Source organism: Artibeus jamaicensis, unplaced genomic scaffold (genome assembly GCF_021234435.1).
Source record: "Artibeus jamaicensis isolate MK-2021 breed Jamaican fruit bat unplaced genomic scaffold, CSHL_Jam_final contig_3290, whole genome shotgun sequence".
Taxonomy (NCBI): domain Eukaryota; kingdom Metazoa; phylum Chordata; class Mammalia; order Chiroptera; family Phyllostomidae; genus Artibeus; species Artibeus jamaicensis.
This window is the reverse complement of record NW_026521779.1, coordinates 743,337-766,107: the sequence shown is the minus strand read 5'-3', so window position 1 is coordinate 766,107 and position 22,771 is coordinate 743,337. Positions and strand designations below refer to the sequence as shown.

Here is a 22,771-nt window from a genome sequence, read left to right as displayed (position 1 = left end):
AAGTCTTTCAAAAAGTAACTCACCTATAAAATTGACATTTAAAAATACGACAATTCAAAAAAGGACCTACAGACAACAGTGTGGTATTGCAAGTGGGAGAGGAGTATGAAGGGACTAAATGGTAATGGATAAAATACAATAAAGGTTAATTTTTTAAATAAATAGAGATAATACACTTCAGTGGCATTTAGTACATTCACAGTATTTTTGCTACCACCTGAAACTTTTACCACCCAAAAGATGGCCTGTCCCCAGGAGCTGCCACTCCCCATTCTCCCTCCACACAGTCCCTTGGCAACCACTGATCTGTTTTCTGTCTCTCTAGCAGTTTATTGAGTGAAGGAAGGAATTGTTTTGCAAATAAAATTTTGTGTCTCAGTGACTCAGTTACCATCACACACCCTCTCGGCCGTCTGATTCATAGCATCAGTATTTCCTTGGGATGACTTTACAGCTCTGAGAATTGCAAGCAGCTGATAGCAAAACCAAACCCCTTTTATCTCTAGACTTGCAGATTCCGCCTGTTCCAACAGAGGTCCCATTGACGAGCTTCCTCCCCGGTGGTAAAATCAATTTGCCTCCATATGTGTAACATACGGCATCTGCCTATCTATCCCACAGGAGTTCAAGAAAAACTCTGACTCTTGTTCATGTTTTATATGTCTGAGAGATTTTTCACACCCTTGAAAATGATCTTTTAACTCACCTCTCTGGAATCTTCGAAGGGCAATGGCTGGAACGGCATGAGCTCTGGGTATCTTCTGGCTCCTCTGCCACAGTGAGGTTCCTCGAGCCCCAAGCTCCAGCCCATCCTACTGGCAGTCTCTCGCAGGCCAAGGATTCTGGTTCTTTTGCCCCTCTGAAGCCTACCCCTTTGAGGAGGGACCCAGAGGCAAGGAAAGTCATTCAGGTGTGATAGGTATGGGGTCTGGAATGTCAACCCACTCGTTCCCCCATTATCTCACCCCCTTGGGCTCTCCAAACAGCCACATTTTCCCCTAAGGTGATTCAATCCTTTCACCTGCATACCAACCCCCTATTAATGCTGGAGCCAAGAGCCCCAGACTTTGAAAAAACCCACACCTTTCATTCTATGCCCGTTTTTGCCACTTCCTTGTCTGTGACCTTCAAGTCCCTTCACCTCTCTAAGCTTGAGTTTTCCCACCTGTTAAATGGGATCCTAACACCCCTCCCTCAGAAAGGAGAATTCTCAGGAGCCTCTAGGCCATGGGACTTGCAGGTGTGATTATGAGCTGCCCTTGTGTCCTGTGGGACAGAAGGTAGCCCAAGTTCCACCTCTAGGCCTGTCTCTGGACCTCTCCCCCAGGGACAAGTGCAGCCATTACATGTGGCTTTTCCGAAACAATTACACCTCCCCAAGCCTTGTCCTCTCCTACCTCTAACGTCCCCCTCTGCCTGAATGCCCATTTTTCCTGGCAGGGACCTGACGCTTTGCCCATAAACTTGTATTCCAAAAGAAACAAAACAAGAACGTAAGAAGCAATCCTTGCCAGCTGGGTAGGCCAGAGGGGCTGTGGAGACCAGGAAGTGAAACTGCCCCTGCTGGTTTCCCGCCTGAGTCACCAGGGATGGGGTTGCTGCAGAGGACTAGCAGAGGGAGGGGTCCTCAGAAAATCAGAGTTGGGGTGGCCACAGTTGGGGGGCCATGCTCCCCCTCCGTCTGAGCCTCCAGGGTTGCCCCATTTCCCTTGGGTCTCAGGACAAGCAGGTTTGGAGTCAGGAGCTGTGGATGCCTAGACAGTGAGCTCACGGCTGGCTGGCCGGTGGGATAAAAGTGGCTTCATTTTCTCTGAAGCCCCAGCTTGCTGGCTGCATTGGGAGAAGGGGCTATGAGGGTACTTGGAAACCCCACTCCCCACTTCTTTCCTAAAAGAGTTTCTAGGACGAGGGCAGACTTGAAATAGGCCTAGTGACTTCCTAGGAGCATTGCCATCTTCCCAAGGGCCTTGGACTTCACACATTCTCCTGGGATCACTGTGTGGCTTTGAACTTTTTTTTTTAATTGATTAATTTGAAGGAGAGAGACTGATATATTGCTCCACTTATTTATCCACTCATTTCTTGATTCTTGTATGTGCCCTGGCTGGGGAAGCAAACCCACAACCTTGGCTTATCAGGACGATGCTCTAACCAACTGAACTACCCGGCCAGGGTGAACAACTTTCTGACCCTCTCTGGGCCTCATTCCCCTTTGTAAAATCAGGGGATCAGAACAGAAAATTGGTGTATGCCACACTGTGCACTTGAACCCCAGCCAAGGTAACAGGACCAGCCCGCCCACCCGAGCTTGAATCCAAGCCCTACCCTTTCCTGCCGTGGACCTTGGGCAAGTCACCTGGCCTCTCTGTGTCTCAATTTTCTCATCTGGGAGATGGGGATGATGACAGTATTATCTGTTGTGAGAAAATAAAATAAAACATCTTTACCCTGTGGTAACAGATTCTCAGTTCCTTCTAAACATCCTCCCTTCCACTAGCAAGGAGTGACTTCTCTGATCCAGCATCTTGGGGCACTCACTGAAACATCCTCAGGGACAGGGCTTAATTGACACAGTTGCATACCAGATGCTGAATGGGCAGCCAGGAAAAGCTGGACCTTGGGTCCTATTTGCAAGGGGAGCACCTAAAACACATAATTCATGGAATTCCTCCCTGCCTCTCCCCCACCTCAGCTATTCCTTCCCCATAGGTCTCTCTCTCTCTCAAACCCTTTTCGAGAAAGGGGTGCTCCAGTAAGCCTAGGGCTTCCCAGTCTGGGTGAGCTGAGGCAAGGACATCCCTTTTCCAAGCCTCAGTTTCTTCATCTGAGAAATGGAGGCCACCATCCCCAATTTGCAGCTCTGTTGGAAGGCTTAAACCCAATGCTATATCCGAACAGCTAGAGCAGCCCGCTATTATTATTGTTTCTGTTGTTGTCACTGTGGCAGGCTCTGGTCTCTCAACACCACGGCTTTCTAATAGAAATTACAATGAAAGTTGCATGTGTAACTTTAAATGTCCTGATACACATAGAATGGAACAGAACAGCACTGAATGGAATGGAATAATACAATATGAGGCCAGTGGAGTTAATTTTAATAATGTATTTCACTTAACCTGCATTTATCTAAAATATTATTTCTACATCTCATCAATATAAAAATAATTCTTAACGAGAAACTTTATGTGGTTTTTCCTGCTAAGTCTTCAAAACACACTCTGTGTTTTACAGCATGGCCAATTCCTGCCAGCCCCACTGCAAGGATTCAAACGCCACTTATAGTCAGTGGTGACCTCGTGGGACAATGCAGGTGAGAGGGAGTTTACTGAATTGTGGGTTGGGGACTGTTCAGGAAGTGCCACTGTGAAACTGGAAATTCCTGGAAGGTAAAAGCCAGTGTTTCCATATGAAGAGGGGCAGAAATTCGACCACGTACGGGGCAGTTTGGGTTTTTCCTGTTCTGTGGATCATTTCAGCAGAACGAGAGCAAAGCATGAGTGGTCCCCTCCAGGAGTTATACATTGACTGCTGTATGTGATACAGTGGTGCACCAATTACCTCTTGGGGCTCACGGTAGAGGAGAGAAAGACATTAAACAATTGCTGAAATAAAGAAATGTAATGAGGCCCTGGCAGTTGTAGCTCGGTGGATTGAGCGCGGGCCTGCCAACCAGACAATCGGGGTTTGATTCCCAGTCAGGGCACATACCTGGGTTGCAGGCCGGTTCCCTGCAGGCCAATTCCCAGCAGGGGATCCACGAAAGCCAACCATACATTGATGTTTCTCTCCCTCTCTCCTTCCCTTCCTCTCTAAAGATAAATAAATAAAATCTTTTAAAAAAATGTAATGATAATAGAGAGAGGTGTGGCGAAGGGAAAACAGCATTTCTAAGGACAAGGGGCCCAAGATTAGATAAAGACCATGGCCTATCTTCAGGCCAAAGATGTAGCCTGGAAAAGCTGGGTCAGAACAAATAACCAGAGGTAGTCTCATTTGACATGTATTACGTCAAACCTTACAAAATTGCCGTTTTAATAGGTTATAAATGGTCGAAAATCAGCAGCTTCATATGACTCAGTGACATATTTAGGGCATAGAATGGTTTGGGACGTCCTAATTTGGGGCTCAAGGATGGGCCTGAATTGTGCTCTATTTCTAGAGAGGAGGTCCGTAGCCCCTAAGAGGACTACTAAGGGGCCAGTGATCCCCACTTCTGAAAGCACCGAAACGAGCGGGCGCCAACTGAGGCTGAGCGTTTCTCGAGTCACACAACCCAGAGGAAACAGGGGCAGAGCTGCTGCCCGGGGACCCCGCCGCTCTGTCTCGCTCTCTGGCTGAGCCGTCTTGATTGTCCCCTCGCCGCGCCCGGAAGCGACCCTCAGTAAACAAAGCCGTGTGTGGGCGCAGCTCCAGCTGCCCGGGACGCCCTCTCGAGCCCGAGGGGGGCGGGGGAGGAATGTTGTGAATGAACCGAAGGCCCGCCCCGAAACTCTGCATCAGGGCTGAGCAGTGGAGGGGTGTCCTCCCACTCTGATTGGCTTCGGCGCCCACTGATTGACAGCGCCGCTCGCTGAACGTTCTTATTGGGCCTCTCCGAAAAGACTGGCTAGACATATAACGAATGAGCAGCGTCGACTTGAAGACGGTCTGGCAGTACCACCAATGGCAAAAGGGGGCCTCGGAGGCCAACGGGGGGGGGCCCAATAGGGACGGACGGCGGGGGAGGTACGAGGCGGAGGATAAAGCGGCGGTCGAAGCAGCTTCATTGTTGTGAAGAGTCTTAAAGGGGCCGCAACACCCGGCTGGCCCGGCTCGGGGCCGGGTGGGAGCGGCGGGGGGGTCCGGGGCCGGCCCTGCGTGGAGGAAGGACGGGAAGGCGGGTAGGCGTCGGGGGAGCGGGCAAAGCGGAGCGGGCATCGGACCGAACCCCCCCGACAGGCCCCGCCCCGGCCCCAGACCGATGGACCCCCCCGCGGCCAAGCGGAGCCGGGGTTGCCCGGTGGAACCGGAGGAGCGCGATGCCGGGGCTGGGGCCTTGCGCAGACGGGGACGGCCCGAGGCGCTACTGGACCTCAGCGCCAAGCGAGTAGCCGAGAGCTGGGCCTTCGAGCAGGTGACCGAATGGGAGACGGGGAGGGACGGACCCCTAAGCCCCTTACAGGATAGGCCTTCTCATCCCGCCCCCCCCCCCCCATGCCCTAGCCTCCGGACTGCCATCACCGGAGAGAAATCTTCTCTAAGATCTTTAACCCTGCCCCGAGGCACCCTCTTATCCTCCCATTGCACTCCTTTAAACCTCAGAACCCACCCTCAACCCTTCTCATCAACTCTGCCCTCCAGCTCACAAGATCTAGAGCTACCCCTAGCGCCCCACATCCCAACTCTTGACACTTCCTTCTCTCCTCCCCATGATCCTCTCACAACTGGGTACCCCTCTCATCCCCCATTAGGGTACTCCATTCAGTCCTCTCTCTAACTCCTACAAGCTGCCCGCATTTGGATCACCCCAGAGCAGAGCTCCTAGAGACCCACACTCCCCTATTCCAGATCTGTGCTCTATATCCCCCATTGAGGACTCCCCATTTCTACAGATCTTAGCCTAAGAAAACCTTTTATGCTCCCTCAGCCTCCAGGACACATGTCCCATGGGGAGCCCCCCTTTCCTCTATGCTCTTCCCTCAGGTCCTGTCCCCCACTCCCACCCCCAGTGCTTCTAGGACCACCTCCCACCTGGGCCTGTCCAGCCCCTCCTGATGGACTGTAGGGTTTTCTCCAGTTTCAGGTTCCTTCCCCAAGGCCCCCATTAATCATCCTTCTCTCTGCCTCACCCCATGCATCCCAGCTCTTCCAGAAGCAGGCAGCAGGGTTGGAGTCTGTGCTAGGCTGGCACCTGAACAGGTGCACCTGGAACCCCGCCTCTGTGGCTTCTGAGGCTTCTGACCTGATGCTCCAGGGGTGGAGCCCTGGATTTCCCCCTTTCCAGCCCCAGTGTGGGTACCTTAGGAGCTAGAGATGTGGCTCGGACCTGACCAAACCTATGAGCTCCCACAGGCTCTGCCTGGCTTGTGGGGGCGGGGGCGGGGGGTGGCGCATGGCGCATGGTTCGCCTGGCCTCTCCAGAGTTAGGAAGCCTGCCGGGACTCTGGTCTGGGCCAAGTGTGAATGGAAAAGGCTCTGATTCATGGCCTGGAAAATCCCTCCTTAGTCATCTGCCAACTGTTCCCGAGGCCTGGGTCAGTCACTGGCCCTCCCACTTCCCACTGAAACCCAGAATTGGGGGTTCTGGAGGGTCCCTGCCCCTTCACTGCGTGTGAGATGCCCAGAATCATCCTAAAAATATCTCCGGAACTCCCATGTACCTGCCCTGGCCAGGCTGGGCACTAGGAAATTCTTGCCCCATAGAAGCTCACAGGATCTTCTGCAACCCTTTGCAGAAGGGTTGGGAGTTGTGGTTTTCCTTCCCACTCTGAGGAAACTGGGGCACAGAGAGGTTGAGAAACTTGCCCAAGGTCACCCAGCAAGTAGCAAGCCCGCTTGGAACGCAGGCTCAACCAGCTCAGTTCATTGCTCGGAGCCCATAGGGGTGGCTAGGACACCCCTCCCTTCCTGGGGGCCCTCAGAGGCTGGGAACAGTCCGTAGTGGTAGTTGGAGCTCACCAGCTCTGGGACCGTGAACGAGTGAATTCCTTCTACGTCTGAGCCTAAAATTCCTTGGGCTGTAAAATGTTATTAGTGTCATTGGGATTTTGCTGTGAAAGTTAAGGGAAATTGCATATATACAGCATTTATCATAATATAGGCTGAGAAAATGCAGGCCTGGTCACTATTCTTATCATTTTTATCTTCCTTTTTCCTTCCTCCTCAAAGCCTGGGAGGCAGGACAACCCTGGAACCTGACATCCAAGAGGAAAGCAGCAGAAAGTTCTAAAACACTTAACTCTGGGCCAAGTGTTACTGCAAGCAATTTATGTAGATTAATGATTATTTAAGCCTCATGATACGCAGGTGGCTGGTACTACTAACATCCTCATCACTCTTGAGAAAACTGAGGCTCAGAGAGGCACAGTGACTTGCCCGTGGTCATACAGCTTGTAAGTGGGCAAAGCCAGGACTCAGGCTAGGGATTCTAACCCACCGGCCCTTCCTTCAGGTCGAGGAGCGGTTCTCCCGGGTGCCGGAGCCGGTCCAAAAGCGCATTGTATTCTGGTCGTTTCCACGCAGCGAACGGGAGATATGTATGTACTCATCCCTGGGCTACCAGCCTCCGGAGGGCGAGCACGATGCCCGGGTGCCCTTCACCCGAGGGCTGCACCTGCTGCAGAGTGGGGCCGTAGACCGCGTGCTCCAAGTCGGTGAGTCCCCCTGCCAGGGAGGCCAGGAGACCCACAGAAGGCTTGAAGGAGGGAGAATTGGAGGGAAGCCGGGGCCAGGGGGAGGTTCCAGGTCTCTGAGGAAGATTAGACGAGATATTGTGAAATACAGAGTAGGAACCTGCCTAGACCTCAACAGCAGGCTCAGATGGCGGGGGGGAGGGATGCTGTGCCAGTTCAGACAGCTTTAGTTGGAGGGTGAGTGGGAGTGAGTGGGAGGAGGGCAGGACTGAGGCAGCATGGAGAAGAATTTGTAAGATGGAAGTGAGAGGAGCTCCCATACCTGGATGGAGAGACCTAGTGCACTGGGACTGAGCCAGATGCAAGAAGGATACCAGACCTGAGACAGACTTAGGTGGAGGTCGGGATTAGACCTAAGGCAACAAGGCTCCTGTGGGAGTCTAGGGTAGAAGTTTAGGGTCAGCTGTGAGTGGTGGTCTTATACTTCAGGTAGTGGGGTCCAGGGGAGGGGAGGGGAGGGGTAGAGTTTAGAGCTAGAAGTGAAAGATGATTCTAGACTTCAGGCATGGGGGCTCAGAAGGGAACCAGTAGAGGTTGAGCCAGAAAACAGGTGAGCCCTGGAACACCACATCTCCATGGGGGGACCTCACGTCTCCCAGCTAGAGGCAGGGGTTTGGCCAAGATGCCCCTCCCTGAACCCTGTCAACCTGAGGGCCCCCTTGCCTGGACATGGCCCAGCTGGCCTCAGGCTGGGCCACATCCAGCCGGTATGAGGAAGCTACCATCTCCTTGCGTGACGCAGCCAGGGCCGGCTGGGGCCTGAGCTGCCCAACCAGTCTGATGAGCCTGGCATCTGCTCCCCGGGGTCCAGGGAAGGGCAGGGGTGATGAGGTGACCTGGCCTGCCACATCAGCCCCTCGCCCTCAAGTGTCACCGGCCTTTGGCATTTTTTTATGTATAGGTAAACTTTTAAAAATTTTTTCATGTGTTGATTTGAGAGAGAGAGAGGAAGGGGAGGGAGAGGGAGAGAGATAAACATCAATTTGTTGTTCCACTTATTAATGCATTCATTGGTTGATTTTTGTATGTGCCCTGACCGGGGATCGAATCTGTAACCTTGGTGTATCAGGACGACACTAACCAACTGAGCTACCTGGCCACGGCGGCCTTTGGCATCTTCCCAGAAAGTTATAGCACATCTGGTCCCCGGGCTATATCCACAATAACCCAAGGACTGAGAAAACCATCTTTAATATCATCGCTGTAGTAGTATTTATACTTGCATTTATTTAGGAGTTACTGTATGGCAACAGTGTTCTAAGCTGTTGCCAACTATTAAGTCATTTAAACCATATATTTATAATAGGTGGAGGAGGATGTTACTGTTTATACTCATTTGACAGACGAGGAAACAGGCACAGAGAGGTTAAGTGACTTGCTCTAGGTTACTCAGCTGGCACTTGTAGTGGGTCTCGCTGGGCACCGTGGGCGAGCGCCCCCTGCCCCTGGGGTGGCAGGTGGTGATGGGTTGGTTTCTGTCTAGGGTTCCACCTGAGCGGCAGCATCCGGGAGCCTGGGAACCCCGGGGAGCCTGAGCGACTCTACCACGTCTCCATCAGCTTCGACCGCTGCAAGATCACGTCTGTGAGCTGTGGCTGTGACAATCGCGACCTCTTCTACTGTGCCCATGTGGTGGCCCTGTCACTGTACCGAATTCGGCATGCCCGTCAGGTGGAGCTGAGGCTGCCCATCTCTGAAACACTCTCCCAGATGAACCGAGACCAGCTGCAGAAGTTTGTGCAGTATCTCATCAGTGCCCACCACACTGAGGTGCTGCCCACCGCCCAGCGTTTGGCCGACGAGATCCTCCTGCTGGGCTCTGAGATCAACCTGGTACATGGTAAGGGCACCTCAGGGTCTGGCGGCGGCGGCGAGGCCTCAGCCCAGAGCCAGCTCACTTGCCATGTGACAGGCATTCATCACAGAATCCTCAGGTCCCCTTGATCCATGAGCAGGGGTGGGGGAGTACCATTGCCTGAGGTCAAGGTCACATACCTACTAGGCGGCAGATTCAGGATTTGATGTGGCCCTGGTCATATGAATGGGGGAAAGCAGCCAGTGGGGAGATTGAGAGTTGAGGGAACAAATGGGAGGTCAGAGCCCAGGGTGGAGATGTCCCAAGATCACAGGAGCAGGCCTGGATGTAGGTGGGTGAAGGACATGAAGGGTATGTGGGTGTCAGGTGTGGAGCACTGGTGGGAGGTAGACGAGGAGGTGTCATGAGTGAGCTCTGGGAGTATTTGGAGCCTCAAGGGGCTGTGTTGTTCCTTGTAATGGTGGGGAGGATGGAGTAGGCTGAAGGGTAGACAGATGGGTGATGAGTAGGTAGAGATGTGGATGGATATGGGAGGGTAGGGGTGGGTGAATGCAGAAGGTGTTCATGACAAGGAGTTGGGGTGAACTGACAGTGTGGGAAAGCAGGTGGGGTGGGTGAGTGGGTGAATGTTAACTAAGACAGTAGGTGAATGGGGAATTGGTTGGTGATAATTGGGGGCGGTGTTGGGTGGGATGGTCTTTGAGAGGGTTAAGGTACACTGATGGTGGTGGACAGGTGAGGTTGGTGGACAATTGGAGGGACCAGTGAGTGTCTGCATTGGGGGTGAGTTGATTGGAGCATGGAGTGTTCATACATGTGGACTGACATGATGGATGGATCAAGTGGGTGTAGGAGAGATGGATGGACTAATGGGGTGTGGATGTTTTGGGAGGTACGTATGAATGGATGGGTTGATAAGAGAAGGATAGATAGAAAATTGGGGTTTGCTAGATGGGTGAACAGTTGGAAAGACAAATAGGGGTAGGCAGCTGGATGTGTGCACCAGTGAATGAGCTGGGCCTAGATAGGTGAGCAGGTAGAAGTTATGGGCGAGGTGGACGCGGTACTGATGGAGTCAGTAGGTGTGCTAAGGGTTATGGCTATATGGATGGATAGATGCGTGGCATGACATGGGGGCGTGTATAGACAGGTGAGTGGTTTGGATGGATGCGTGGATGTTTTGGATGGGCGGGTGAGTAGAAGGGTAGGTGATGTTTCAGGTGGGATGGACCGTCATTCCACCCAAATGGATGAATGGATGGGGAATGAGTGAGTGGTGTTTTGGGTAAGGTGGATAAATGGATGAATGAATAGGTAGGTAGCATTTTAGGTGAGATGGGTAGATGGATGAATGGAAGGGCAGACAGATTGGTGGGTGCTGTTTCAGATAAGATAGATGAATAAGTAAATGAATAAATGAGCTAATGTTTTGGGTGGCAGGGATGGATGGACGATTGGTTGGTTGGATGGATGGATGGATGGATGGATGGATGGATGGATGACGAATGGAATTTTGAGTTGGGTTGGGTGGTTTAGAAGACTAAACGATGGCAGGTGCAGAGGCCCCCCCCCCAACCCAGCCTCAGTTTCCTTTCTCATCTGGCAGGTGCCCCTGACCCCACGGCAGGTGCAGGCATTGAGGATGCCAACTGCTGGCACCTAGATGAGGAGCAGATCCAGGAGCAGGTGAAGCAGTTGCTTTCCAACGGTGGCTACTACGGCGCCAGCCAGCAGCTACGCTCCATGTTCTGCAAGGTGCTGCGTGGGCACAGTGTGCAAAACAGGGCTGCAGTGGGGCTGGAAGACACTGGTGCCAGTGCCCCGCCCCTTCTTCACCAGCATGTCCCCTTGCAGGTGCGGGAGATGCTGCGAATGCGGGACTCCAACGGGGCACGCATGCTGATCCTAATGACCGAGCAGTTTCTGCAGGACCCACGCCTGGCCCTGTGGCGGCAGCAGGGTGCCGGCATGACAGACAAGTGCCGACAGCTGTGGGACGAGCTGGGTAAGGCCCAGACCTGGAGAGGGGTAGGCACCTGGGCTTTGCATTAGGTCTCGCCATGCCCTGAGATTGGGGTCTGGCCCCCGAGTCCTTCCTCCACTCACTAGCACCTCCAATGTACGAGGCACTCACCGTACTGATTTGCTGGAGTTACAGCACAAAGCGTTAAATACCTGCCCTCAGGAAGCTGACACCTGGTAGGAGAGACAAATGAGAAAATAGACCGGGGTCAACGCCCCTTTTCCGTAACGACTAGACAGTTAATAGTTTGGTCTCTGTCATGACTCCTCAGGTCTTTTGTTTGTTTGTTTGTTTGTTTGTTTGTTTTAGATTTATTTTTAAAGGGGGGAAGGGAGAGAAACATCGATTGGCTGCCTCTCACACACCTCCCAATCAGGGACTTGGCCTGCAACCTCCAGGCATGTGCCCTGACCAGGAATCGAACCCGTGACCCTTCGGTTCACAAGCCAGCGCCCAGTCCACTGACCCACACCAGTCAGGCCGTGACTTCTCAGTTTTGACCACTGCAGTGGAAAAGCAGCCACAGATAAATGTAACTGAATGAATGTGGCAGAATTCCCATAGAATTGTATTTACAGACGCTACTTATTTATTTGAATATCACAATTTTCACAAGTCATAAAATATTCTTCTTTTGATTTTTCCCACCCACTGTTTAAAAATGTAAGAACAAATCTTATCTCGTAGGCTGTTTAAAAAACAGGTGGCAGGTTAGGTTTCCTGCGGGGGCAGTTGAGTGGTAAATGGTGATAGACGCTATAGCGGGGAGAAACCGTGAGAGGAGCTTAGAGGCCTGGGTGTGAATCCTTCTTTCAACTTCCAAGCTGTGTAACCTTGAGCCAGTGACTTTGCCTCTCTGTGCCTCAGTTTTCTTAGCTGTGAATTGAAGAGACCATTAGTTGCAACCTCAAGCCAGAGGTGAGGGCAAAGGCACTTCATAAATATGCGCTGCTGCTGTTGACCTGAATGTTGAACCTCCCCGTGCTCACCTTCACTTCCCTCCCTCCCCAGGGGCCCTGTGGGTCTGTGTAGTCCTGAGCCCCCACTGTAAACCAGAGGAGCAGGCGAGCTGGCTGCAGCTGCTTGGCAAGTGGGACAAGCTGGATGTGTGCCCACTGGAAGAAGGCAACTACTCTTTCAGTGGACCAAGCCTACAGCCCACCATGGCCCTCAGCCCAGGTAGGAGAGGGGTCCCTGCCATTACCTCAAAACTATTACCTCCCCATCATAGGGCTCTGGGGGAGAGGAAAGGGGCCCCAGCTGCTGCCTGTCCTCCTCACCGGGAGGGAGTGAGTGCCCAGGGCAGGGAAGTGGGCAGCCCAAGGGACAGTGACATGAAGTGCTTAAGAATCCTGTAGTTCTGGGCTGGTCTCCCCACTTAGACTCCTCCCAGCAATGGAAGCAGAAGTAGGGAGAACAGAGGGAAAAGGAAAGAAAGCTATTGAGAAGAGAGGCAGAGATGGAGGAAAAGAGCGAGAGAGAGGAAGCAAAGAAAAGTAGATGGGAAGAGAGATGAAGAGAAAAAAGAGGAATGAAATGTGGGGGAGAGAAAGATGGACAGAGAGACAGGTGTTCAGCCCCCGTGTCCAACACTCAGGCACACACTCACACATGCCCCTTTGAAAGGCTGCTGTAAGGGTTTGAGATAATGCAGGCCCATTGATGCACCCAGAGGCTAGCCCTAAGCTGGCGCTCAGTGCAGGACCCTGGCCACGGCCCGGCTGCTAGGCCATGTTGGACTCCTCTCCCACAGGCCCAGAGGAGGAGGAGGTGGTGGCGGCTGCAGGTTCCCGCCATACCGTGTTTGGCCGCGCCCTGCAGGCTGGGTCACTGCAATGGAGTGACATCCACCTGCAGAGGATCCTGGCCAGCGACTGCTATGGTCCCAGCCTCACAGGCCACATGGGCAGCGACAAGCCAACCTTTGACCCCCAGGGTCGCCCCCTCTGGCTGGGGGAGCCATTCCCCACTGCTTGCGCCCGTGTGGACACTCTGCGTGCCCATGGATACCCCCGCCAGGCCCTGCGGCTGGCAGGAGCCATAGTGAACACACTCCGGCTACAGCGGCGGCATCAGCTTGAGAGCTACAAGCAGCAGAAAAAAGGTGGGCACCAATATTATCACCAGGTCCTGAGCCTGTCAGCACAGATGCCAGCTACTGGGGGCTGTGGCAACCCCTGGGGTCTCTGGAAATCCAAGGGGTCTGTGGGTCCCACCAGGAAAACCGGGGTGTCTTGAGCATAAAGGAATTTGATACAGGGAGTTGAGGGCTCACAAAACCACTGGAAGGGCTGCAGGACTGAAAGTCAGGGGCAGCCGCTGCTTGAGTTCAAGGACTTGAACTTCTGAAGCAGAGTAAGCCCAGCAGCCTGCAGCCTCAGTGTGGGGAGGCAGGGGTCAGTCCGCAAGAGGACACCCAGAAGCTGCTGGTTGGGTTTGAGAGAGGAGGGTGGCATTATGGGTTATGAGGAGGGAAGGACACTGGTTGGAGGTTTTAGAAAGCACCCAGTTTCCACCCAGTGTCCTGTCAGGCCTAGAAGTGGCTGTGGGGTAGGAGCCAAAGGGCTGTAAAGGTGAGAGCTGCTGCAGAGCTCAAGGGGCAGAGATGACCCCGGGCGGGGAGATGGTGGGCAGGCACTGGGAGGCTCAGCTCAAGAAGAGGAAGTCCCCTCAGGGGCTTAGGAGGATGGGCTGGTATTGAGCCCCACTTCTGGCCTGCAGAGCTGCTACAGAAAGGCTCCACCTGCATCACCAACACAGAAGGATGGGTGGGCCACCCCCTGGACCCCATTGGCTGCCTATGCAGGGCACTCCTGGAGGCCTGTCGCCTGGAGGAAGAGACCCTTGCCCTTTATCCAGGTACCTACACTGAGGACCCTTGGAGGAGGTAGGGCAATCCCCACTCCCTTGGCCAAACCCCCTGGCTCAGTACCCCTGGAAAGTAAGGCTACACCTTTATCCTTGTACTCCCTACCCCCCTTTCCCCAGTGCTAGGAGCCCAGCTGCTGCTTGAAGATGGCCCCCACTCCCTGATCAGTACTGGGAGCAGCTGGACTCCACCACACACCCCCAGTCTCCATGTCTGGGGTCAAGGGCCATTGGGGTCCCAGAAAAGCGGGTCCACCTCCAGCATCTTTGGTGCCGGTTTCCCACAGACTCAGGTCCTGAGAAGCGGAAGGTGGCCTACCAGCACGTGCAGGTGCCCGGGAGCTCTGGGGAGTCCTACTTGGCGCTGGCGCTAGAAGTGGCACTGCTGGGCTTGGGCCAACAGCGGGCCCTGCCGGAGGGGCTGTATGCCCAGGACAAGGTGGTGCGCAATGAGGAGCAACTCTTGGCTCTGCTGGAGGAGGTGGAGCTGGACGAGCGGCTGGTTCAAGTGCTGCGCAAGCAGGCTGGGCTACTTCTGGATGGTGAGGCCCCACCCCTAGGGCTGTCCTTCCCACCGCCCCTGAGCCTTGCCATTCCCAAAGTCAGGGTCCTAACCCCTGCCTGAGCAGGTCATGCTGCTGTTGGTTGGGGAGGCTTCACCCCTAGCCAGGTCTTCTGGTCCTTAGTATATCCTAAAAGGTGAGATCCAGCCCTTGGGTTCGTCCCCTAGCACGTTCTGGCAGCCAGTGACTGCTGGGATTGGCGAGGCCCCGCCCACTGCCCACTTTGGAGCCAATGAACCTAGTCGCTGATGCGACACTGGACTTCAGAGGCTCTGCCCCTGGGCCTGCCTTATGAGGACCCCTGCTCCCGAATGCAGTGAGACTCCGGCTTGGTCTTGGCCGCCGCTGGGCCCCCACCCCGCCCCGTCAGGTGCAGCTTCACCTCACCGTCTGTCCTGCCTCCCTACCCAGGGTTGCCCAGGGTTTCCTCTTTTCAGATTTTTCCGGGGCTTTTCTCTCCTTCCTGTGCCCCTATGGCCCCAGGACCTCCAGCCAGTCTGTCCTGGGATCTGCTCATCCCCTCCTCAGTCTGGGGAGATTGGGGAGATATGCAGATGTGAGCTCACACCTGGGAGCTAAGCTCAGGCTGCCTCTGCAGGGGGTCCCTTCAGTGGCTTTGGAGAGGTGCTGTTCCGGGAGAGTGTGCCAATGCATACCTGTGCTCGCTACCTGTTCACCGCACTGCTACCCCATGACCCAGACCTGGCCTACCGCCTCGCACTGCGAGCCATGAGGTAAGGTCAGGCAGATGGCTAGGGACTTTGCTCAGAGGTCCAGGAAGGGTTGGGGAATGGGAGGTGAACTCAAAGCCCCATCCTCTGGCCTGAACACACTCATTTCAATCTCCCTCACACTGGCATCCAGGCTGCCCTGTGCTCTTAACTGTTAAACATAAGCGTGTAATATTATCTGGAATTTGAGAGACAGTCACATGGCACAGAAATCAAGAGTACTTTTCTAGGCCACCTTGTTCCAACATATCTAAATATCTCTGGAGGCAAGCAGTGTTCCCACTTTCTAATCAAGAGTCAAGATTTCTGCAAACCCGTAATCTGGAAATTGAAAGTTGGTCCTCAGTTTATACCAGTGATATATTCCGTACCTACTCATTGCCTCTTATTTTCACTGAGCATTCTATCTTAGAGACTTGGTTGTATCATGCAGCATGTGAACCACTGTAGGGACACACCATAAAAGATGCATCTGGCCCTGGCTGGTATAGCTCTGTGGATTGAGCGCGGGCCTGCAAAACAAAGGGTCGCTGGTTCGATTCCCAGTCAGGGCGCATGCCTGGGTTGTGGGCGAGGTCCCCAGCTGGGGCCACCTGAGAGCAACCACACATTGATGTTTCTCTCCCTCTCTTTCTCCTTCCCTTCCCCTTTATCTAAAAATAAATAAATAAAATCTTTAAAAAAAAAAAGATGCATCTGGCCCTGGCTGGGTAGCTCAGTTGGTTAGAGTGCCATCCTGATACTCCAAGGCTGTGAGTTCCATCCCTCATCAGGACACATACAAGAATCAACAAGTGAATACATAATTAAGTGGAACCACAAATTGATGTTTCTCTTTCCTTCCTCCCTCCAAAAAATAAATAAACAAAAATTTCTGTAAAAAAGAAGAAGGAACAACCTGGAACTGATAGACATTTAGTTGTGTTGAAAGAAATCAACATAACAATGAGCTACTTTCTTATCTTTTCACACATGCACCAACAGATCACAGAAGCAGAATTTGTAAGGCCTTCTCAGGACACCAATAATCCTGTCACCTCTATCAGCCACATGGCCTTTGGTACATAAATAAAGAATTGTTTAACAGCCCCCAGTGGCGGGCATAACACTGCAGTACCATCCTGCACACCATCTGCCATCATAACAGGTGTTCGGGGCTGTGCTGCCCGAGGGGAGGCACCCGCCTGGGCAGGAGGCCTCTCTCCTACAAAGGGTGGGGACTCAATCCTTTGCTCACAGAGGGCTTGCTTCTTCATCTCAGGCTACCTGTACTGGAGACATCACTTCCGGCTGGAGAGCCTCACCCCAGCCCATTGGACTCCGTCATGAGTAACCGCTTCCCCCGCTGGTTCATCCTGGGCCACCTGGAGACCCGCCAGTGCGAGCTGGCCTCCTCCATGCTGACTGCTGCCAAGGGTAAGAGGACGCCGCCCTCACCCCCTGCCCTCCTGTGCTTCTCCCTCCTTTCCTTTGTTTCTTTCCCACTTTTTTGTGCTTTTAACATATTCCCATTCCACCAGTTTTCCTGGAGCACTATCTAGATGGACCAGGCACTGTGGCAAGTGCTAAGGACACCATAGTAAACAAAATTGTCCCAAATCCCATGCCCCGTGGCGTTTCATTCTCATGGGGGCAGACAGACAATAAAGGTAAAGAGGATTGTTAACTCAGTAACGGTAACAAGTACAACAGAGGGGGATAAAGCAGGTTGACATTTAAGCCGAGACATGAATGTGCAGAGCCACGCCAACAGCTGGCGTGCTAGCTCAAGCTGCCACCACAGAATACCACAGACTGGGGTGGCTTACACAAGCCCAAGGGTTTCAGCGTGGTCAGTTCCTGGTGAGGACTCTCTCCTGACAGACAGCCACCCACCCAGTGTGTTCACAGGGCGGAGAAAGAGGTTTGGTCTTTCTTCTTAAGGGCACTAATCCCATCAGGGGGCCTCACCCTCCTGACCTCTCTACACTTGATTGCCTCCCAGAGGCCCCACCTCCAAATACCATCATGCTGGGTGTTAGGGCTCTAACATGTGGATTTGGGGGGGGACACAGTTCAGTCCATAGCATCTGAAAAGAACCTTCCAGGCAAAGGGAAGAGCCAGTGCAAAGGACCTAAGGCTAGACTGTGCCTAATGAGTTTGAAGAGCAGAGAATGCTGGTGTGGCTGGAGCAGAGTGATGAAGAATTGTAGGATCTAGGTCAGTGATGACATAGTGATGAAAACTAACATTTGTGTAGCTTTTGCCATGTTAAAGGCATTACTCGTATGGCCTCTCAGTGGCCCTATGGGGCAGGTACCATTACATTAGTATTACTCATTGCTCAGATGGAGTAGCTAAGGCACAGAGAGGTAAAGTGATTTATGGAGGGTCACACAGCAAGGCAGGGATTTGAACCATGCTCTTGACCATTAGACTTCAGCGGGTTCTGAAGTGACTTGCTCCCACTGGAAGCGGAGGAGGACAGAGGAGAAATGGGGGTGGGAGTGCAGATAGTGTTACGGGCCTTCACAGAATTACTGCCAGGTGCAAGACCCTCCATGCTCACACCTGTGTGGAGGGAACCTGTGTGATCTGCCTGGTGTTCCAGCCGTGTGCCTCTGCCCTCTTCATCCCAGGAGACCCCAAGTGGCTGCACACAGTATTGGGCTCTATCCAGCAGAATATCCACTCTCCAGCCCTGCTCTTCAAGTTGGCACAGGACGCCTGCAAGACGGCCACCCCAGCTAATGCACCACCAGACACCACCCTGCTGGGCATTGCGCTGGAGCTGGGCCTGCAGGTGAGGGCCCCCAGGAGGATGGGGGAGGGGAATTCTGCCTGTGGGCGGGGCCTGAATGGGCATGGCACCTTTGAGACCCTGCCCCAGAAAGGCAGAGTCTGTGAGTCCTGGGAGTGGGGGAATGAGGTTATCAGTGGGGGTGGGCCTATGAGTGAGGGACTTGGTGGCAGAGTCTGAAGACGAGAATCCATCTCTAAGGGTGTGGTTGAGGATGAGGAGGAGAGTTAAAGAGCCTGCTGGTGAGAGGGCGGGCCACTGAGGGAGCAGAGCCTAAGGGTTCTGGGAGCCTGGGGCTGATATGCTTACCGTCAAGGACTGTGGTGGGTGGGGCTGAAGCTGAGCCAGGACTAAGCCTACCAGTAAGGATCATTCTTGGAGGTAGCCCTTTAAGGCAACCCAGCCTGGAGGGAGTGGTCACCATTGAGGGGCTGGGTTTGGAGGATGGTTTTGAAGATGAGGAGTTGTCTGTGGGGGTGAGATCTGTGGTTGAAAGTCAAGGGGCCTGTGGGTGAGTGGTCCATGCACCCCCAGGGGTCGGGCTACTTTGCAGGGCAAGGCAGAGGCCAGCATGCACGGGTGCACCCTGTAAGTGAGGAGCCAACTACGGTGTGTGATGTAGAGAGACGTGGGGCCTCAGAGGCAGGGGAGCGAGTGGCCTAGTAAAGTAAGAGAATAAGGAATAGCTCGAGGCAGGCTTGCAAGGGTGGTGTGAGACCTTTCCAGGTAGAACTAGCAACAAGGGGCCCTCAGGGACAGAATCATCCAAAAACAACTTCCTGTGGGGGCTGCAGCCATTAGGGAGATGTGGAGGGGGCGTAGGACAAGGGCAGAGCTTCAGAGAGGATACCTTCTACTTAGGAACTTCCAGATAGCTCCCAAGAAGGTAGGGTCTACCAGATAGGACTGAGAAGAATGGGGCCTGGGGGGAGAGGCAGGCAAGTGAGGTGCTTACTGGGGGGGGAGAGCTAAAGAAGATGGGGATTGTGGGGCAGGTTGTCTGCTAAGGGCCACAGGGAGAATGGGGGAACATGAAGCATGGAACTTTCTGGAGAGAAGAGACAAGTTGGCTAGTTGTCCAGAGTAAGATGCATGAGACTTCAGAATAACATCAACCAAAAAATGAAGACAAGAAAAATATTTTTTTAAAGAACAAAAGAAACGGAAAAAGAATTTAAAAGAATAACACTGATAATAGCAGTAAAAGTAATGGTTGATGTTAACCGAGCATTTTGAGGCAACAGGCACTGTGGAAAGAACTTTACTACATAGTTTTGTTTAATTCTCACAACCTATGATATAGATAAAATTTTTACCCCCACTTTACAGATGAAGAAACTGAGGCCCAAAAAGGTGAAGCCATTTGCCCAGATTGTCAGGCTCACTGACTCAGCCCCTGACTTCTAATTCTCCTTGGGCCCCTAAGGATCTCAACCTCCCTCCTTCAGATAGCCCAAAGTTTTGGGTGACCCTCTTTTGTCCCCTCTCCCACCCTGCAGGTGATGCGGATGACTCTGAGCACTATGACCTGGCGGCGGAGGGAGATGGTGCGCTGGCTGGTCAGCTGTGCCACAGAGATCGGTGAGATTCCATAAGGGTACCTGCCGCCCTGGTTCCATGGAACCAGGCGGGCACAAGAGAGATCTAGAATCTTTTTTCTCGGTGTGGCCTCTGTTCAGGGCTTAGCCAGGAGGGAATGTTGGGCATAGGGACTGTGCTGGACAAAGGCCTGGAGGCTGGCCAGGCTCAGTGGCTTGCAGAAGGCCAGCGGCAGCAGAGTTTAGCCCCCATACACACATATGCGGTTCCCACCCAGTCCTGCTGCCTGCTGCTCCTTTGGAAGAGTGCGGCAGGGGGCAGAAGCAAAGAGTATGTGTCCTCAGGCCTGGCTGCTGGGGATGGAGGCATTGGGGTAAGCCCATGGACGTACATCCGTGTTCCTGCCCAGGTTCCTGACCAGTTTTGCCCCCTCACCTTCTCCAGGTCTGCAAGCCCTAATGAACATCATGCAAAATTGGTATTCCTTATTCACACCGGTGGAGGCAGCCACCATTGTGGCAGTGACAGGCACTACCCATGCCACTTTGTTGCGGCTGCAGCTGGAGGCACCGCAGCGGGAGGAGCTCTGGGCGTGCGCCCGCACCCTGGCCTTGCAGTGTGCCATGAAAGACCCTCAGAACTGCGCCTTGCCCGCTCTCACGCTGTGTGAGAAGAACCATGCGGCCTTCGAGGCAGCCTACCAAATTGTGCTGGACGCAGCTGCCAGTGGCCTGGGTCACGCCCACCTCTTTACCATAGCCCGCTACATGGAGCACCGAGGCCTGCCATTGCGGGCCTACAAGCTGGCCACGCTGGCCCTGGCACAGCTCAGCATCGCCTTTAACCAGGACAGCCACCCTGCTGTCAATGACGTCCTCTGGGCCTGCTCCCTCAGCCACTCTTTAGGCCGGCACGAGCTTTCAGCCATTGTCCCGCTTATCATCCGGAGTATCCACTGTGCCCCCATGCTCTCTGACATCTTGCGCCGCTGGACCCTCTCAGCACCCGGCCTGGGTCCCTTGGGAGCCCGCCGAGCAGCCAAGCCACTCGGCACCGACCGGGCACCACTCTGCCAGCTCCTGGATGCTGCTGTGGCAGCCTACATCAACACCAGCCACTCCCGCCTCACGCACATCAGCCCACGGCACTATGGTGACTTCATTGAGTTCCTAGGCAAGGCCCGAGAGACCTTCCTGCTGGCGCCCGATGGGCATCTTCAGTTCGCCCAGTTCTTGGAGAATCTCAAACAGACTTACAAGGGCAAGAAGAAGCTTATGCTGTTGGTGCGGGAGCGCTTTGGCTGAGGGGTGCCCAGCAGGTGGTAGGTAGGGTCTCCCTTTGCTCCTGCCTCTGTGGCACCCACTCTCCGTTAGGGCTGTGGACTGGAGGTCCTGTGGCATCTTACTGTTAAGTCAGGGAAGGATTCCAGCTGGAGCTAGGTGACCTTGTCTGCCATCCCCCAGGCCTGGCTGGACATGGGAATGAGGGGTGGTGGCATCCTGCCACATGCGTGCTTAGGAGTGTGCAAGTGAGTGTGCAAGACTCAAGGATCAGAAGCCATACCACCACCCAGAGGCCTAGAAGGGGATGTGTCCTTGGGTAGCTGGTATGACCCCACCTTGGGCACCCCAAAAGCAATAGGCAACCTCCAATCCCCACTCACAGGCCTGGCTTGGGCTCCAGGGGAGCTGGGAGGCTGGACAGTCCAGAAACCATCTCAAAGTCAGTGTAGCAGGCCCTCCCCATGTCCTACTCTGAGTGGCCAGGGGACTTGTGTTAGGGCATCCCAATTTTTTGTACTCTTTCCTCACTGCCTCAGGGGCCCCCTCCAGGCTGTCCAGCCAGAACCAATGGTTCACCCCCACTGAAGGATTTAAAGAGGCCTCAGGCCTCAGCCACATACCTCAACCCCTTTCTGGCCAGGACTCCTGTTCCTGTGGATACCAGGGTACCAGGGTGGCCGGGGGGGATAATTGCTGTCTCTTCCCCCTGCTGGCTAGTCACTGGACATACAACTCAGGAACTGAGCCACGCTCACACTGCCCTCCAAACCTGGAGACAAGTGCAGGTGAGCCACAGACCACCCCCTATCCCATATTTGGAAAGAAAGGCTGGCATCTGGGCATTTTCTGGCTCTGTCTCCCTCTTCTACCCCTTCACCTTATCCTCCCTTTGCATCGTTCTCTCCTTTTAGCCTTTCTATTTGTGTCTCGTAAGTCCCAGCTGCTATCTTTTTGGTCTCCCCACCCATCCCCATCTTTCTCCCTCTTGTAATTAAGGACAAAAGATTACATCATTTTATAACTTTTTTTTCTATTTATTGAACCGTATAATGTATTTCCTTTTTGTTTTTTAAAAGATTGAACACAGCTTTTTCTTCTTTATTTTGAGACTGAGGTTTGCACCCCCCACCCTCAAACAAACAGGGGCCCTCCATAGAAAATCTCCAGCTTGTCTGTGGGCACAGTTTCAAACGAGGGGCAGACTGGCCATGACTGCTGGTTTCATCCAGTGGTAATAGGGTGAATGACAGGCAGGGTGGGAAAGTCACCATGAGCAAGCCCTGGGCTGAGTGCTTTACACCTGTCCCAACAGCCCTAAGGAGTCAATAGAAACCTTTACATTTTACAGAAGAGAGGATTGGGTCTCCAAAGGAAAGGCCACCCATTTTAGGAAGAAACGAAGTCTGACTTGGTGCTTTGCTGGAGCCACTCACCGCCCACCCACCCCAGGCTGAACAGTCCTTGAGCTGCTGAGACTAGCCACTAGGGGGTGCCCTGGCTTCAGACAGTCACTGTTTGGAGACAAGGGGTACTTGTCTCCAATCTGCTGAGCTGTGCTGCAAGGGGTCAGGTAGTGCTGGGTGCAACTGAGTAGGGGAGACACCCCCGCTCAAGTGTGGGAACACTGCTCTTAGACTGGCCCTGTCTGGCCAGGACTCCAGATACCCTGGAGGTGAAACTCTGGACGAAACTAAAAAGGGAGGTGGGCGTGGTCAACGCGGCGCCGTCTGGGCGTGTCTGAGCTACTAAGGCGGATGAGGCTTCCAGTATCCAAATA

The 22,771-nt window shown here is 53.6% G+C and overlaps 1 protein-coding gene across 2 annotated transcripts; it reads left to right on the top strand.

Annotated features, from left to right (window-relative positions):
• The first annotated feature begins 4,756 nt into the window (after positions 1 to 4,756).
• ZSWIM4 (zinc finger SWIM-type containing 4) lies at positions 4,757 to 22,017 on the top strand. Of its 2 annotated transcripts, none has more exons than XM_037145785.2 (14): positions 4,757 to 5,113; positions 7,151 to 7,352; positions 8,875 to 9,231; positions 10,814 to 10,962; positions 11,062 to 11,212; positions 12,242 to 12,409; positions 12,984 to 13,334; positions 13,952 to 14,089; positions 14,386 to 14,640; positions 15,260 to 15,395; positions 16,654 to 16,808; positions 18,012 to 18,175; positions 19,672 to 19,753; positions 20,156 to 22,017. In XM_037145785.2, exons 1-14 carry the CDS (start codon positions 4,961 to 4,963, stop codon positions 21,013 to 21,015), a joined length of 3,321 nt encoding a protein of 1,106 aa, XP_037001680.2. In that variant the 5' UTR covers positions 4,757 to 4,960; the 3' UTR covers positions 21,016 to 22,017. The 2 variants fall into 2 exon arrangements, with proteins under 2 accessions (XP_037001680.2, XP_037001682.2); XM_037145787.2 differs by having other exon boundaries at positions 5,023 to 5,113; positions 7,222 to 7,352.
• Positions 22,018 to 22,771: the final 754 nt, after the last annotated feature.

Coding starts and splice junctions, on each gene's coding strand:
- ZSWIM4 (XM_037145785.2), top strand. CDS start 4,961: ATGGACCCCCCCGCGGCCAAGCGGAGCCGGGGTTGCCCGGTGGAACCG. Junction 5,114..7,150: donor AGAGCTGGGCCTTCGAGCAG/GTGACCGAATGG, acceptor CCCTTCCTTCAG/GTCGAGGAGCGGTTCTCCCG. Junction 7,353..8,874: donor AGACCGCGTGCTCCAAGTCG/GTGAGTCCCCCT, acceptor GTTTCTGTCTAG/GGTTCCACCTGAGCGGCAGC.